The sequence below is a fragment of the Urtica dioica genome, chromosome 3, assembly GCF_054948205.1.
Source record: "Urtica dioica subsp. dioica isolate 48M chromosome 3, U.dioica_male_clone48M_v1_H2, whole genome shotgun sequence".
Taxonomy (NCBI): Eukaryota; Viridiplantae; Streptophyta; class Magnoliopsida; order Rosales; family Urticaceae; genus Urtica; species Urtica dioica.
In genome coordinates this window covers 50,310,251-50,325,488 of record NC_142758.1, presented here as the reverse complement: position 1 = coordinate 50,325,488, position 15,238 = coordinate 50,310,251, and the positions used below count along the sequence as shown (strand labels likewise).

Genomic DNA, 15,238 nt, shown 5'->3' with positions numbered 1-15,238 from the left:
AGCATTTCCTTATTAGAAGACAAAGAAAACTTGAAACCTATTATAATGTGGTAAGATAAAATACATTTCTCTACTATCCTCATGTAAATTTCTCACACATGGAGACTTTTTTTTTTTTTTTTTGGGTGTAAATCTTATTTTGATAGGCTGTGAATATCTGCACAGAATCAAATACTGCACTACAGTCACAAGGCGCCAAATAAAAAATGAAAAAAAAAGTGATTCACATGTGTTTGTTTGTAGTGAAAGTAATAATGATAATAAAATAGGAAAGAGCGTTCCAATAATTTTTCAAGACAGATGGTCCTACCGGCAAAAACTCACGGGCAAGCTTAGCTTCTTCACATTCACATTCACATTCAGCTTTCAGAATCAATGTTATATAGAGCTAGAGAGAAGAAGAACAAGACCAGTCTCATCAATATCATCTTCTATTTCCATGGCTTCAATTATTGCTATTCTCGTAATAATCGGCTTATTTCTGGCGAAGCCACTCACTGCTCGGTCGTCACGGCACTCACATTCCCGGATCACCGTCGTCGGAGCTGTCTATTGCGACACTTGCTCCAGAAATGCTTTCTCTAAGCACAGCTATTTCTTGCCCGGTATTTTTATTTTACTTTTAATCTTTTTCATTCATATAATACTTATTATTCACTTGATAAATTTAGAAATTAATTTTTTTTTTCAAAAAATAAAATAAAATTTTGTGTTGTGTGTGTGCAATTATTAGTCCATGAACTTCTATCATGGAGGGCTTTGGTGTAATATAACTTATTTGAAAAAATTTAAAAGTATATATTTTTCTAAAATTCAAAAGTTTGTAACTTTAGTTAATGTTTCATATTATAAAGTATCATTGTAACATAATTTAAATAGTTTATTTGATATGTTTTACTTTTATTTAAGTTGTTCAGTTTTGGATTTCCCATTTCAGTCACTCTTTGACTCAACAAACCTAAAAATAAAAAAAAATTATCTTAATTTGATTTAGCCGGTCTAAAAAAATATTAGAGTGAAAGTCGTTGATAAAAAAAAAATTGTATCACTCTCAGGCGTTGACGTTGAAGTCCGATGCAAGTTCAAAGGAAAGTCAAAGAGAAGCGCAGAGACAGTGAACTATTCGGTGAACACGACCACAGACAAGTACGGCGTCTACAAGCTCGAGATCGGGGCCGTCGAGGGAATCAACTGCGCCGACGGAGTCTCCGTGGTCTCCATGTGCCAAGCCACGCTCCTCCACGCGCCGCCCCACTCCCACGCGCCTCCCTGCGCCGTCCCTTCCCTGAGAACCGCCTCCAACGCGATCTCCATAAAGTCCGACCAAGACAATCTCTGCATCTACAGCCTCAACGCCCTCAGCTTCAAGCCCAAGGCCGTCAACGCCACGCTCTGCTCCGCGCGTAGATCTCGCGACGAGATCGCCGGAGATCTGGAAGCTTCTAAGTGCTTCTTTCCTTGGCCCAACCTTCCCTCCGTTTTTCATTTCCCGCCAATCTCTTCCTTGCCGTGGCCTTTCAATCTTCCGTTTCCTCTTCCGTTTTCCAATCTGCCTCCGTTTCCTCCGACGGCTCTTTTCTCTCCGCCGCCGCCACCGATTTCGCCGCCGTTTAGCCTGTGGGACCCGCGGACTTGGATTCCTTCCGCTCCTCCTGCTTCCAATCAGACCCCGTGACAATCTTTATAATATTATATATTATTACTATTATTATTATTGATATTGATTTCCTTGTTTGTGATTGAAATGAAACTTTTTTATTTTATTTTTTTGCCCTCTTTTTATTTTAGGACATGCACGGAGATTTTTTTTTTATCGGGAACATGTTGCAAAATTCACTTGATCAATCTAAATATTTTCATATGGTAATTGATTCAGATTCATAAATTTTTGTAAGTTAAAGCATTCAACTAACACTTGACACTGTTGCTAAATTTTTTTTATCATCATTCATTTTTAGTGTAACTTTTTGTGTGTGTTTATTTTATTGTCTAGTTAAGCAACGGTTCAAATTTACAGATATTTGATGAGTGTGATGTAGCCGAGATTGATGATAATCGAGGAGATCGTTAGGACTAGATAATTTATTGTTTGCTTCATTATTATAGATTACTTGATATGAATTGGTCTTAATGTTTTCTAATGTTTGATCATCACTATAATTATTACAAATAATTGGCTGCGTAGCAATCTTAGCAAAGCTCCCTTAAAAAAAAAACAATAACAATTTTTTTTAGCCAACATTTCGCTAATTTCCTGTAAATAGCCATATTGCTTACGTGACAACTTATTAATTAAATTAGGTTTACATTTTTGCCATTATTTAATTCGGCAGATTTTATTAATTAGGTAGTTTTTTTTTCAAATTTCGAATTAAATCATGAAACCGAATATGGAAGTTTTCAAATTTGAAATTTGAAATTTCCTGCAGATTTTCAAAGTTCTCAGCACATTTATTGTTATGTATTTGGAAGTTTTTAGCGTTGACTTTAGATAATTAGTTTCTATTTTTCGTGGCAATTTATTATGGATAAAATCTGTAAATATATTCTTCATTTATTGATATTATTTTGTCTTCCATATATTCATAGTTTTCAGAATTTTCGTGCCCAAAATATTTCCAGAATTTTTTTCAGTTTATTTACACGAATATACTGTAAATATGCTTTGTATTTACAGTGAATATACTGTAAATATGCTTTGTATTTACAATGAATATACTGTAAATATGCTTCGTATTTACACGAATATACTGTAAATATGTTTTCTATTTACACGAACATACTATTAATGTGAGCAACAAAAAAAAATTGTTCTTCGCGGAGTCCATGATTCCGATCGGGATCTTTGGACGTAGATCGCGAAGAGGAGGACGAAGTGAGAGGCGCCGAAGTTTTTCCCGGCGACGAGGTTGTTTTTCGTGGCAGATCTGCCTCTCAGAGTGGACGACGGGCGGGCCGATCGATCGAGATCAGTCACAGGTGGTGGGAATCCAACGAGATCCAAGAATTTCCTGGTCCTCCGATCATCAAAGTACACGAAACCCACATGCAAAACGCACTGAAAGGCGTACCATGATCGGCTGCGAGTATGCGCAACTTTCTCCGCCGCCGGAGATTTGTTTTTCTCCGTCATCTTCGTCATCGTCGTCGGCGAGGATGGCGGCGGCGAGGAGGCGGAGAGAGAAGGAGAAGGGTGTTGGTGGAGTGGTGTGGTGGCTTCGGAGGAGATGATGGGTTGTGGAGAGAGTGAGGAGCAACAAATTAATGAATTTTAATTTGCTTCCAGAAATAACGCGACAGTTATAATGACCATAAATTAATGAATTAATGACCGAATATTGCAACTGATTTTCTAAATACCAGTGATCACAAAATGGGCGGGAATAACAAAGGGCAATCCTGTCTACTTTTGACTGTTAATAAATTCAATTGGCTATTAACCATAAATTAACATAATGTGGACTAAAAAACAATTGCTTATTTCGGGAGGCCATTTAACTTAATTACCCTAATTATTATATATGATTGTTTAGCTACCCGAGAGAGGGTAAATTATCATCATGCTTTTATTCATGTATTCATCGTTGACCTAAGTTAGTACAAAACTATAGGCAATTATGTAGTCGCTTGAGCTCTTTTGTTTATTGCATGTAATTGTTTTAATAAGATTAGACGCCGAGTGGATAACAATCCGTTAATTGCATATATTTGCTATAAAACTCGAGAGAGGCTAGTGAATATTTTTTATAGAGTGAGATTAGTATCCATAGAAGTATATTTTTGTTATTCGAGCCCAAAACCCCCCATCTAGTTAGTTCCGATGAAATCATGACCCTTATTTTTCTTTTATTGAAAACTCGTGTTTAAAGTTATAACTTTTTTTTTATTTAATTTTTGTTCATATTCGTTTATAGGTATTAACACGAAGATAAATCGTCAAACGAAACTCAAATCTATAGACAACACAAAGATATTAACAGGTAACTACAATTAAATAAATTACAACTTCTCACAACCCTTTACTCACTAAATGAATTTGTCATAAAATTGTTAGAGAGAGATAAAACCCGCCCTTCCAATGATGAATTTATAGGTACTTATAGTGAAGTTGTGGGGGTCCGGATAAATTTGTCATTTACTCGGGGTCCTTCTTTTGGTGGAAGCTAAGATGAGCACCTACTTGAAAGAAAAGGGCGAGTACTCCTTCCCTGGTAGAAAAGGGCGATGACCCCTTCCTTGGATCTTTCAGCTCCCCGGGCTAGTCTTTGGTCTTTCGACTAGTTTCTTGTGCCGGGTTCGTCATGCTTTTTTGTTTATGGGTTGGGCCGTCATGTTTTCCAAACAAGAGAAAATTTCCCATAACAATAGTGATTATTCATAAACTTTGATCTCCTCATTACCTTAAGATCAAAATCTAATAAAGTCAAAATTAATCCAAAAATATAACTTCCTTATATGTGTTGGTACAAAAAAATACCCTTAATGAAATATTTTTATTTTATTTTGTATTTATTTTTCGTTATTTACCTTGTAGTCATAAAAGCTAAGTTAGAGATAATTTTTTGTTTGATATGTAAAGTTTAAAAAAAATGAAAAAAAAGGTTTGAAGAATTTGAAAATTCGTTTGAAGATTTATTGAAATTTTTTCTTTTTATTAACATTAATGTCAATAAATCTTCAAACGATTTTGGGAAATTCTTTGAAGATTTATTGACATTGTTGTCAATAAATTAGATGTCAATACATCTTCAAAAAATTTGGTATGTTGAAGATTTCCCAAAATATTAGGTATATACGAAGCTTTGGAGGGAGTGGAATTGTGAAGCACATTGATATGGATATATATATATATATATATATATATATATATATATATATCTCTCTCTCTCCCTCTACTTCGATTCCTCTTCTTCTCTTTCATGATTCTTCTTCTTCTTCTTCTTCTTTATTTTATGATATTCTCCAAAAAAAAATGACAAAAAAAAAAAACACAAAAACCCAAACCCTAAAGTTAAAACAATGACCAATAAACCTAAATTACCGCGGGTAAATAGATAGAGGCACAAAGCGAGATTGATTTCGGATGTGTAGTTGTTGATTTTTTTTTGGTTTGCTTAAAATTGTGAATCCACAACAAGACTTTTCAAGTTTCAAAAAAAAAAGTTTGTAATGTTGACAATGTCAATAAATCATATAGATTATTGATGACAATGTAAATAAACTAAGCAAACAAATAAAAATTAAAAGATATTTCATTGAAGGTAGTTTTGTACTAACAAATATAAAGTAGTCATAGTTTTGGATTAACGAGTGTGGGGTAATAGTTTAGGAATAATCCATATTCTTTATCATATTATCATATTATAAAAAGGGCAAGTATGGTTAATGGGGTCATTAATAAATAGATAAATATATATAATAAATAAAGAGAACGCCGTGAGACTCTGTTGGCGATCTCTCTTCTCTCCCAATTTCTCTATAGCCGAAAACAAGAACCCTAACCAGTCCAGGTCTCTCTCTCTTTCTCTTCCTTAATATCGATCTTCGTCGTCAATTTCAGATTTCGCTTTCCTCCGATTGCAAACGTATATTTGAATTGTTTGTTTTAAACTGTATCTGAAAAAAACAACAACGAATCCGCTGGATCCGGAAAAAGTCTATTTGTTTTACGTTATCGGTTACAAGTTTAGATTTGGTGTTATTAGGTGATTTGTGAAGAATATTAAGCAAAGATGTTGGGGTTATTAAGGCAAAATCTCGGCTCTGCAAGCTCCTCTGCTTTGGTAAATAAATTAATTAGCATGTTCTCGTTGTTATTATTATAAATCTCGAATGCTTTTCAATATATCTGAGGAATATGATAATATTTCAATAATTTTTTCAGAGGATTCGTCCTGTAGCTTCAGCTTTGAGGAACTATTCAGGGGCTACGAAAGAGGTACTAATGGTGGTTTTTTCTTTTCTTATTATAATATATATAAATATATATATATATATATATATATATATATATATATATTGATAATTTCACTTGTGCTACAAGCACGAGTCTTGTTTTTTAGTTTCGTGAGAATTGAAATAAATTAGAGATACAGTCACTCCGTATATGTTTGTGCCTCTGAAATCTATTCTCGAGCTCGAAGGAATAGGTGTTTCCGAATTCAGAATCTGTCACTGTCACTGTTATATAATGCCTCATTCTTTCGTGCGACTAGATTTTGCATATTTAAAGCTTGTGTGAATTGCAATGATTATCATTCTAGGCCGTGTTTATATATAATTGTGACCATTGAAATTGTATTTGTGTGAAGATGACTGTGAGAGATGCTCTTAACTCTGCACTTGATGAGGAAATGTCTGCCGATCCGAAAGTCCTGTTAATGGGCGAAGAGGTAACGAGACATTTTAATATCGATTTCATTCTTAAAAACAAAGGAAAGCTTAGTTCTTTACAGCTTTTGTTCTCGTGTTGACATTTTTACCTTCCATTTCCAGGTTGGGCAATACCAAGGAGCATACAAGGTTTGATTTTTTTTTCTTCTTATTATTAATAGATATGACTTTGAATTAAATTCTCATATTCGTCAAATGCGATCATATCTCTGACGGTTTGTTTTGCAGATCTCGAAAGGACTCTTGGACAAGTATGGTCCCGATAGAGTTATCGATACCCCAATCACAGAGGTTATTATTATTAATTTTACTTTTTTGAAGTGTTCTTGTTTTGGTTAGTCAAGAGATGCTATTAAGCTCTTCCATAGTCTCACCAACGTCGTTGCTTGACTAGTTTTTTTGGGACAATCATTGCAGGCTGGGTTTACCGGGATCGGAGTCGGCGCTGCTTACAGTGGTTGTAAGCCGGTCATCGAGTTTATGACATTTAACTTCTCAATGCAGGTTGGTCCAACTATTGTTTAACGACTCGATAACATATAATACTCAATCTGTCGATTCTATTAGGTTTTGTAATTTTCTGCCTAGGAAACCTGTGATTATATCACCATACAAAACGGATATCCGAAACTAATTGATTATCCAAAGTTTCAAGCTTTTTAAGAAAAATACCCAAAGTTTTGACGCTGAAAATAAATATTTGACCCTTGTATATAAGCAATTAATCACTGTACTTGCACATGTGTGTAAATATTAGCTATTTTTTTTCAAAATCCTGTCTAGGAACAGAAGTAAATTTTAGATCTATACATAGGGGAAATCCCAATTCATTGGGGCTTTCTATTTCACTATACACGTGTAAATTTTGCAAATCCACATGTTTCAATTGGCTATTTAGCTAGAACACCCTATAAACTTTGGCTATATTTAGGTGTTAATTTTGTAGACGTATTGTAATTTGTATCTCACTCGTCTGTTTTGTGAAGGCGATTGACCATATCATCAACTCTGCTGCGAAATCGAATTATATGTCTGCGGGCCAAATTCCGGTGCCTATCGTCTTCAGAGGACCCAATGGAGCCGCTGCTGGTGTCGGAGCCCAGCACTCTCAAGTACGCGTATCACGTGTCCTTTTCCGTCTTTTTCTATTTCCCCGTCATAAGTAGTGTGTTAATGGAAATTAATCAACCTGTTTGTATAGTGTTACGCTGCATGGTTCGGTGCCGTTCCCGGACTGAAAGTTGTGGCTCCTTATTCATCGGAAGATGCTCGAGGCTTGCTCAAAGCTGCCATCAGAGACCCCGATCCCGTTGTTTTCCTCGAGAACGAGTTGCTGTGAGTAATTTTGGCTATAGTCACCTCTCTCTCTCTCTCTCTCTCTCTCTCTCTCTCTCCGTTGACGTAATTCTCCGGTTTCAGGTATGGTGAATCGTTCCCCGTTTCAGCCGAAGTTCTGGATTCTAGTTTCTGCCTTCCTATTGGAAAGGCTAAGGTAATAAAAATAATAATAATAGGTTTACCTTTTGAGGAAATTTGTTTTTACATCACTTGTATGAAGAAGCTATCCAGCGAGTTGTACTCTGCGATTTACTTAATTTTTGGTTTATGTGGACATGGGGTGTGTAGATTGAGAGAGAAGGGAAAGACGTGACTATCACAGCTTTCTCGAAAATGGTTGGCTTTTCTCTACAGGTTTGTCTTTTGGTTCTCCTTCTGATGCTTTTATGACATTCCTTGCTTCTCTTTTTATATTGAAAACTTCTAGACTGCTCTGTGTGAATAATATTGTAATCTCAAGGACTTGACCTAAAAAAGCATTTATGGTGGTATTGTTGACTGTGAAAGTCACATGACATGCTGTGTTAAAATTTAGAGATTTAAAAAAAAAAAATGCTTTGTCAACGAACCTTTCCTTTCATTCCCGAAATAATTGGATACGGGTTGGTTTCAGGCTGCGGAAATACTCGCGAAGGAGGGAATCAGCGCTGAGGTAAGTCGCCAGTGAAAACAAGAGAACAGTACAAAGTGTGATTTCGTAGAGTTGAAATTTTATTTTAACCCATCGATAAACGATGCGCAGGTGATTAACTTGCGGTCGATCAGGCCGCTGGACAGAGCGACCATCAACGCCTCGGTGCGTAAGACCAACAGACTCGTCACGGTCGAAGAAGGCTTTCCTCAGCACGGCGTCGGTGCCGAAATCTGGTTTGAAAACTCGCCTTTTATTAATAATCTCTCTCTGTCCCACTGATGTGATCGATGATTTCAAATTTTTTTATTTATTTTTGGAACAGCACGTCTGTTGTTGAGGATAGCTTTGGTTATCTCGACGCACCGGTCGAAAGAATCTCTGGAACCGACGTTCCGATGCCTTACGCCGCAAACTTGGAGAGAATGGCTCTCCCTCAGGTACATTGTTAGGAATCAAATCGTAATATTGTAATTATAGACTAGTAAGTTATTTGGGAAAAGAGAAGCTTCTCGGAAGCAAAGAGAGCTTGGTTATTATTAAAAAAAAATAATTGTTTATAATTTGAGGATTTATTCTTGGTGGTTTGCTTTGTTTGTTTAATTTTTCAGGTTGACGATATAGTTCGCGCAGCAAAGAGAGCTTGCTACAGAGCTGGGTCTTTGGCTGCATCGGCTTAAGTCTTTTTTGTTTTTGTTTTTTTTTTTGTCACAAGAATCTTCGCACCTGGTAAGAATATAATTACTTTAATTCTGGTTTTGTATGAGATTATACAGAACGGAATTTTACTTTCTGGAGATAGGATTAATATATTCCGTTTCCCGTTCAGGAGATACAAGTGCTGTATATTTTTCTCGTTTGGATTGGAGACGGGGTCGGAGTTGAACTTGGTTAATAAATTGGAAGAGAACAGTGACGGGACTGATAAATTTTTGGCTCCGTTTTTTTCTTTTTGTTTAACTTTTTGGCTATGGAAAATGTTGAAGAATAAACCGTAGTTCTCAAGCTGCCATTTTTTTTTTTCTTCAAGTGATATTATATTGCATCTCCGCTTGCAAACAGTTTGCCTTGTGATTATTATGGTCTTCCCATGATTTTTTATTCCCTTTTATTATAATAATTTTAACATGGTGACTCAATTTGGGAGACATTCGCAATCTGATTTTTAGATTAATAAATTGCTGGAGACCCAGAAAATAATGAAGGTAAAAAAACGCGATAACTTCAATTTTGGATTTACTTGTACATTTTGGCTGCCAAGTTTATTTAACTTAATTATTATAATTAACCAGCAACAAATGGTTTGACTAAATTTGGTTATAAAATTGTACTTCTCAATGCACAGAGCTTGTGGGAATTGTTCCCACCTTAAAATGTGTTATTCTTTCCCACAGGCCACTAGTTCATAAAGTGAAATTTGATATAAATTTTTCTACCCGCCAATTATGTTAAATTTTGACTAAATCATCCAAACGTATTGATTCCCAATAGCCCAAGTGTAAGGCACAAAAGGCATTGAGGTCTTTTGGCAGACGACACGACATGTAAACGTGTATTTGGGTGTGAAATTGTGAAAGAAAATTCATATGAAGGTCCTGAGCCATGAATTTGATCTATGTTTCATATGAGTTTACAAATAAGTGCTATGAAATTGACAAAGCAATACACTTGAAAGTTGAAACTTTGGTACAAAGAAACACGCTTCCTTGACCAAAAGAAAGTCTCTCTTCCTTTCCATTCAATTACATCTTTATTTTATTGTTATTGTTATTCCCATATTTTCTAGTCATTTATGGATTGCGAAGTATTTATTTAATACGCAACAAGTAAAAAACAAAGAACTTTGACAGCCTTTAAGTGAGAAACTTTCAAAGGCCATCGGTTAAATCAATATTTTATGGGTGAATTTCCGTTAAAAGACAATTATGTAATGTATTTGAAATAGTTATGTCGACACACAAATATGGTTTCATAAGATGTTAGATTTTCATACAATGCCTTGACCGAATTTTAATTAACAATTATACCTTGTGTGTGGATAATAAATTCCATTTAGAGTAAATCTCTCTCATCGCTATTTTTTTTTTCCTTCACAAAATTCACAGTATTTTCACACTTGTGGAAATGAAAAATATCATTTTTTTTAGTTCAAACTTTAAACGAGTATAATAAATTCTAAAATTAATTATTAATTTAATAGTTTTTTGAACACTGACTATCGCACATTTTTCTTATATTAGTACTAAAAATATCTTATAATAGAAACTATAATTTGGCTGTGTTGTGAACTTGTGATCTAGCTATTATGTCATAAGTTTTTTTTTTTTTTTTTTTTTTCTTTTCTTTTCTTTCTGTAGAGAGAGTACTTAATTAAAGCTTGGTCAACGGTGCCAACTTTCCACATTAAAAAAAAAAAAAAAAGGAAACTCGTTAAAGGTTTCGATTTATATAATTGCTGAATAGAAAGTAAACGATACGTTATGCTTCAATTTCCTGCCGAATTCTCATACTTATATCTTAATTTATTTGGTTTATTGCAAACGGTATTTGATTGATTATTATTATTCTAAGTTCCTTCTGACGTGACCAAAGGAAAAAGAATGCTGTTGTGTTGAATGAAGAAGAAACGCTTACAAACACACTCTAGAAGCTCTTTTCCTTCTTCTTCTACGCTCGTTTGTGGTTCACCTAAATCAACCCAATAAAAGAAATAAAATTGGGTCGTGGAAAGATTATAGAAAATATAGGAAAGATGAGAACTTCTCTGAAGAAATTGAGAGGGCTATACAAACATGGAAACAAAGAAAACAAGGAGCGAAGAGATCTCAGAAATTTGCCTCAGTTGGACGAGCTTTCTCAGGCTTCTCAGGTACGTCTTTCTTATCTATTATTGTTTCCCTTTTCTTTACCTCTGTTTGGTTGCCGGAAAAAAATGCACGTGTCTGTTGAAACCTCGCTTGGAAATTTGTAAACGGAGACCTATTCACGAATTTACCTTTTTTATTTATTTATTTATTTTTTATGATAAAGACTGAAGCTTTATGCGTCGATAGATCGACCCATGTTTGCCAAATTTGTGTGTGTGTGTGTATTTGATTGAGTGTTAAATTTATTTATTTATTTATATATTTACTATTACTTAATTATGATAAAGATTGAAGCTTTAGGCGTATGTAGATTAACCCATGTTATCAAATTTGAGTGTGTTAAATTTACGTTTTTTGTTATAATAAATATAGAAACTTCAGGCGCATATAGATTGACCATGGTGCCAAAATTGAGTGTTTGTAGTGAGTGTTGAATTTAAGTTGTTTTTTCTTCTTCATAAAAATGGAAGGTATAGGCATAGGTAGATTGACCCATGTTGCTAAATTCCGTGCGTGTGGTTTTGAGTGAGTGTTAATTGGTTTGATTATTTGTATAATAATGAAGGATTTGGAGGATATGAGAGACTGCTATGATAGCTTACTCTCTGCAGCTGCGGCGACTGTGAATAGCTCATACGGTACATTTAATTTCCAACTCATGAAATGTCTTTTACGATCACGGTTTTTGTGATTGATAATTTACAAGTTTCGTTCATTAAAATCTTGCAGAGTTCTCCGAGTCGTTGCGCGAAATGGGTGCTTGTCTTCTCGAGAAAACCGCTCTGAACGACGATGAAGATAGCGGTAATGTCACTCTTTGAGAGTCCTCGATTGCGAAGCTTTGTTTGTCGTTGATTTTATCGTATTAATGATGCTGGTATGTTGTCTTGTTGTGGTTCAGGCAGAGTCCTTTTGATGCTCGGGAAAGTGCAGTACGAAATCCAAAAGCTTGTCGACGCCTATGTAATTTTTTTTTAACATTCTTTCTGATTTTTTTATTTATTTTTATTTTATTTTTATTAGTTTATTAATATGCATTATTTTTTTTCCCGTGGTTACAGCGCTCCAATATTTCTCGGACGATTACAGTGCCTTCGGAGTCTCTTCTTAACGAGCTTCGCACAGTCGAGGTTTGCGTCGTTTGTGTTGAATCAAGCATCTTAATTTATCTTCTAGATTTTGTTTTATGTACTCATTGTGTAATGGTCTTCTGATCCAGGAGATGAAGCGACGAGCTGATGAAAAAAGGTATACAATCACGTAGCTGCATTATTATTTCGATAGAACGCAATTGATTGATCGAGGTCGGGTTTTAATCGTTTTATGGCATTGTGTACAGAAAGGTGTACGAGTACGTGAAAGCGAGGGTAAGAGAAAAAGGGAGGCCGAGAAGCGGGAAAGGAGAGACTTATACGACTCAGCATTTGGAAATAGCTCGCGATGAGTACGACGAAGAGGCGACACTTTTCATTTTCCGGTTGAAGTCTCTGAAGCAAGGTCAGTCAAGAAGCCTTCTCACTCAGGCAGCCCGTCACCACGCTGCTCAGGTAATTTTTTTTTATTTTTTTTTTTATAATTGCAAAATGTCCATTTTCTTCTTTACCAAGAGTTTAACTAATGATTGCGTTTTCGTTAAAAAAAAAAAAAATAGTTGTGCTTCTTTAGGAAGGCATGTAATTCGCTGGATGCGGTGGAGCCAGAAGTGAAATCGGTGACGGAACAACACCATATTGAGTATCAATTTGGCGGACTTCAAGACGACGATACGGATGACTTCGATGACTACGACAGCGACGACGACGACGACGATGATAGCTTCGATTCCAACGACGCTGGAGAGTTAAGCTTTGACTACGCGCAGAACGATCAAGGCCGAGATGTTCCTATACCCACAAACTCTATGGAGGTTTGTCTTCTTTGCTCTATGAAGACACCTATATTGGCCTTCCCTTCATGATTTGAAATTTTGATCATTTGCGAAAATGGATCCAATTTCGTCGCTCAGGTTGATCAGGTGGACTTAACATTTCCCAAAGTCGGAAAGACCGAAGATCATCATGACAAGGTAAACAAAACAGAAAAAAAAAAGAAACAAAATTTTAGCGATATAAGCCACATAAGCGTTTGTGTTTTTAGCCAATGTTTTATAAATTTTTTGGCTATTAAAATGTTTTAATAGCCACATTTACTAGAAATTTACTCTGCGTTAGATTTACATGGGCTATTTACAAAAAAATTAACGAAACGTTGGCTATTTCAAAATTTCTAACATTTCATATGGCTAGATAGCGCCACTGGATCCAAAAAGAAAAAAAAATTACGCGCTCTTCGTCTCTTAGTCGATTAAGATACACGAGCTTGTTGTTTACGCCGGTGCAGATTAGGAATTCGTTTCCGGTCATTATGAGCAAGAAGACGATCTCCCAATCGGCGCCGATCACGGCCGAGCGCGAAAATAAGACGGATCTCGGCGAGAAGGCGAGGCGATCCGAGCCGAGGAAGTTCCACTCGTACGTTCTTCCGACTCCGGCGGATGCGAAGAGTCGGGCGATCGGGTCAGGAAATCCGAGCAGCTTGAGCGAGCGGACTCAGAATCTTTGGCACTCTTCGCCGTTGGAGCCGAAGATGTACGACAAGATCCTGAAAGAGAGCAACCATCCTCGCCCGCCTCCTTCGTACTTGAGGTACGACCAAATGGGCGGTTCGGATCCAAAGAAGATCAAAAGACAGGCCTTTTCGGGCCCGATAACGACCAAGCCCTGGCCCGCCCACAACGCTCAACTTTTCTCGGGCCCGCTTCTTCGGAATCCGAAGCCTCCGATTATCGCGTCATCGTCTCCGAAGATCAGCGAGCTTCACGAACTGCCTAGGCCTCCTTCTTCTTCTTCTTCTTCGGGTCCTTTGCTTCAATCGTCTTCGAAACCGCCGGCGAAGCCTCCGTTGCCGAAGCCTCCTCGGAGTTTGTCCATTCCTTTGTCGAGACCCGCGGGAGATCTTGATCTTGTTTCTTCGCCTCCCTTGTCGCCGATTACCCTTTCTAATAATAACTAAGCTGGTTTTGGGTAATGTGTATATATATTTACTGCTCTGATTCCTCAAACATTCATTCATGTCACTTTCACTCTCTTTTTCTTTCTATCTAATTATGTGTCTTTTTTTGTGTGTAGATGAAGCAGCAATCAAGGTGAGATATGTAAGGGTAGTTCAAGTGAGAGTGAGTGAATCACATTTTGCCACATAGTTTTGATCCTAACTTCCTATACAGCCTCTGGTTAATGTAAATAATACAAGGCACATTGTTTACCCAATAATTTCTTTTGTTCTTAGTCCAATTCTTGACTTTTTTTTTCCTTCCTAGAGTAATTAATTGCCAGCAAGTGTAATAAACCAGCTGAAATTAATCGTTGGTGTCGTTCCAAACGCAAACTCCAAACTGAGAATCCTTCAAGTTCGGATTCTTTGACTCCGCAGTGTTAGTAGGTATATCGGCGAGATCTAGCGAAATGAAGAACTTCGCTACTAAATCCTCAATATATCGTATAGGTTTATTTCTCCTCGCAGTATATAAGTGAGAAGCCAAAAATAAGCTTAGGTACAAAAAACCGAGAAGTATATACAATGTCGATAAATTAAAATTATACTAAGAAAGGGAATCCTAAAATGTTAATGTCGTATTAAGATGGTAAAAATTTAGATTATGAACTAATCCGCTTATGGCACAACCAACATAAACATGCCAACCCGTTTCACCATACGGGAACAAGATAGGATATTATAACGGATCATAGCAACTATAACCATAACCAATATTATGAATTTGACCATCAGAACTTCGAACACTTATGTCTCACATCGCAGAATCTCGAGAAACAGATAGAGCGTTAAATGCGCGGTGATCAAGACCAAGGTTATCCCTTATACATATAAAAAAAAAAAGTAAGTACATGTTGATGAAGACCGAGATTATCCCTAATAAATCACAGCATAAAAGGTATATTATCCCTTATCA

At 36.2% G+C, this 15,238-nt stretch overlaps 3 protein-coding genes across 4 annotated transcripts; all 3 read left to right on the top strand.

Moving 5' to 3' along the window:
• The first annotated feature begins 305 nt into the window (after window positions 1-305).
• On the top strand, window positions 306-1,763 carry LOC149403606 (uncharacterized). Its single transcript, XM_089610177.1, has 2 exons — window positions 306-605; window positions 1,056-1,763. Exons 1-2 carry the CDS (start codon window positions 440-442, stop codon window positions 1,673-1,675), a joined length of 786 nt encoding a protein of 261 aa, XP_089466303.1. The 5' UTR covers window positions 306-439; the 3' UTR covers window positions 1,676-1,763.
• Window positions 1,764-5,399: 3,636 nt separating this feature from the next.
• On the top strand, window positions 5,400-9,512 carry MAB1 (Transketolase family protein). Of its 2 annotated transcripts, none has more exons than XM_089609423.1 (16): window positions 5,400-5,510; window positions 5,706-5,783; window positions 5,885-5,938; window positions 6,312-6,392; window positions 6,496-6,522; window positions 6,622-6,684; window positions 6,811-6,897; window positions 7,380-7,505; window positions 7,595-7,728; window positions 7,813-7,885; window positions 8,020-8,085; window positions 8,345-8,383; window positions 8,474-8,598; window positions 8,688-8,802; window positions 8,974-9,091; window positions 9,192-9,512. In XM_089609423.1, exons 2-15 carry the CDS (start codon window positions 5,733-5,735, stop codon window positions 9,040-9,042), a joined length of 1,110 nt encoding a protein of 369 aa, XP_089465549.1. In that variant the 5' UTR covers window positions 5,400-5,510; window positions 5,706-5,732; the 3' UTR covers window positions 9,043-9,091; window positions 9,192-9,512. The 2 variants fall into 2 exon arrangements, with proteins under 2 accessions (XP_089465549.1, XP_089465550.1); XM_089609424.1 differs by lacking the exon at window positions 5,400-5,510 and adding an exon at window positions 5,536-5,560.
• A 1,332-nt stretch (window positions 9,513-10,844) lies between these two features.
• LOC149403604 (hydroxyproline-rich glycoprotein family protein) lies at window positions 10,845-14,540 on the top strand. The gene is made up of 11 exons (XM_089610116.1): window positions 10,845-11,231; window positions 11,795-11,867; window positions 11,959-12,033; window positions 12,131-12,192; window positions 12,291-12,359; window positions 12,449-12,477; window positions 12,569-12,776; window positions 12,881-13,135; window positions 13,235-13,294; window positions 13,609-14,291; window positions 14,397-14,540. The coding sequence occupies exons 1-10, from the start codon at window positions 11,115-11,117 to the stop codon at window positions 14,278-14,280; spliced, it is 1,620 nt and encodes a 539-aa protein (XP_089466242.1). The 5' UTR covers window positions 10,845-11,114; the 3' UTR covers window positions 14,281-14,291; window positions 14,397-14,540.
• Window positions 14,541-15,238: the final 698 nt, after the last annotated feature.

Excerpts from the sequence above, each read along its gene's own strand:
- MAB1 (XM_089609423.1), top strand. The coding sequence starts at position 5,733 with ATGTTGGGGTTATTAAGGCAAAATCTCGGCTCTGCAAGCTCCTCTGCT. Across the intron at positions 5,784-5,884 it reads CTGCAAGCTCCTCTGCTTTG|AGGATTCGTCCTGTAGCTTC; the intron begins GTAAATAAATTA and ends TAATTTTTTCAG. Across the intron at positions 6,523-6,621 it reads AATACCAAGGAGCATACAAG|ATCTCGAAAGGACTCTTGGA; the intron begins GTTTGATTTTTT and ends TTTGTTTTGCAG.
- LOC149403604 (XM_089610116.1), top strand. The coding sequence starts at position 11,115 with ATGAGAACTTCTCTGAAGAAATTGAGAGGGCTATACAAACATGGAAAC. Across the intron at positions 12,478-12,568 it reads CGACGAGCTGATGAAAAAAG|AAAGGTGTACGAGTACGTGA; the intron begins GTATACAATCAC and ends CATTGTGTACAG. Across the intron at positions 13,295-13,608 it reads CCGAAGATCATCATGACAAG|ATTAGGAATTCGTTTCCGGT; the intron begins GTAAACAAAACA and ends ACGCCGGTGCAG.
- LOC149403606 (XM_089610177.1), top strand. The coding sequence starts at position 440 with ATGGCTTCAATTATTGCTATTCTCGTAATAATCGGCTTATTTCTGGCG. Across the intron at positions 606-1,055 it reads GCACAGCTATTTCTTGCCCG|GCGTTGACGTTGAAGTCCGA; the intron begins GTATTTTTATTT and ends TATCACTCTCAG.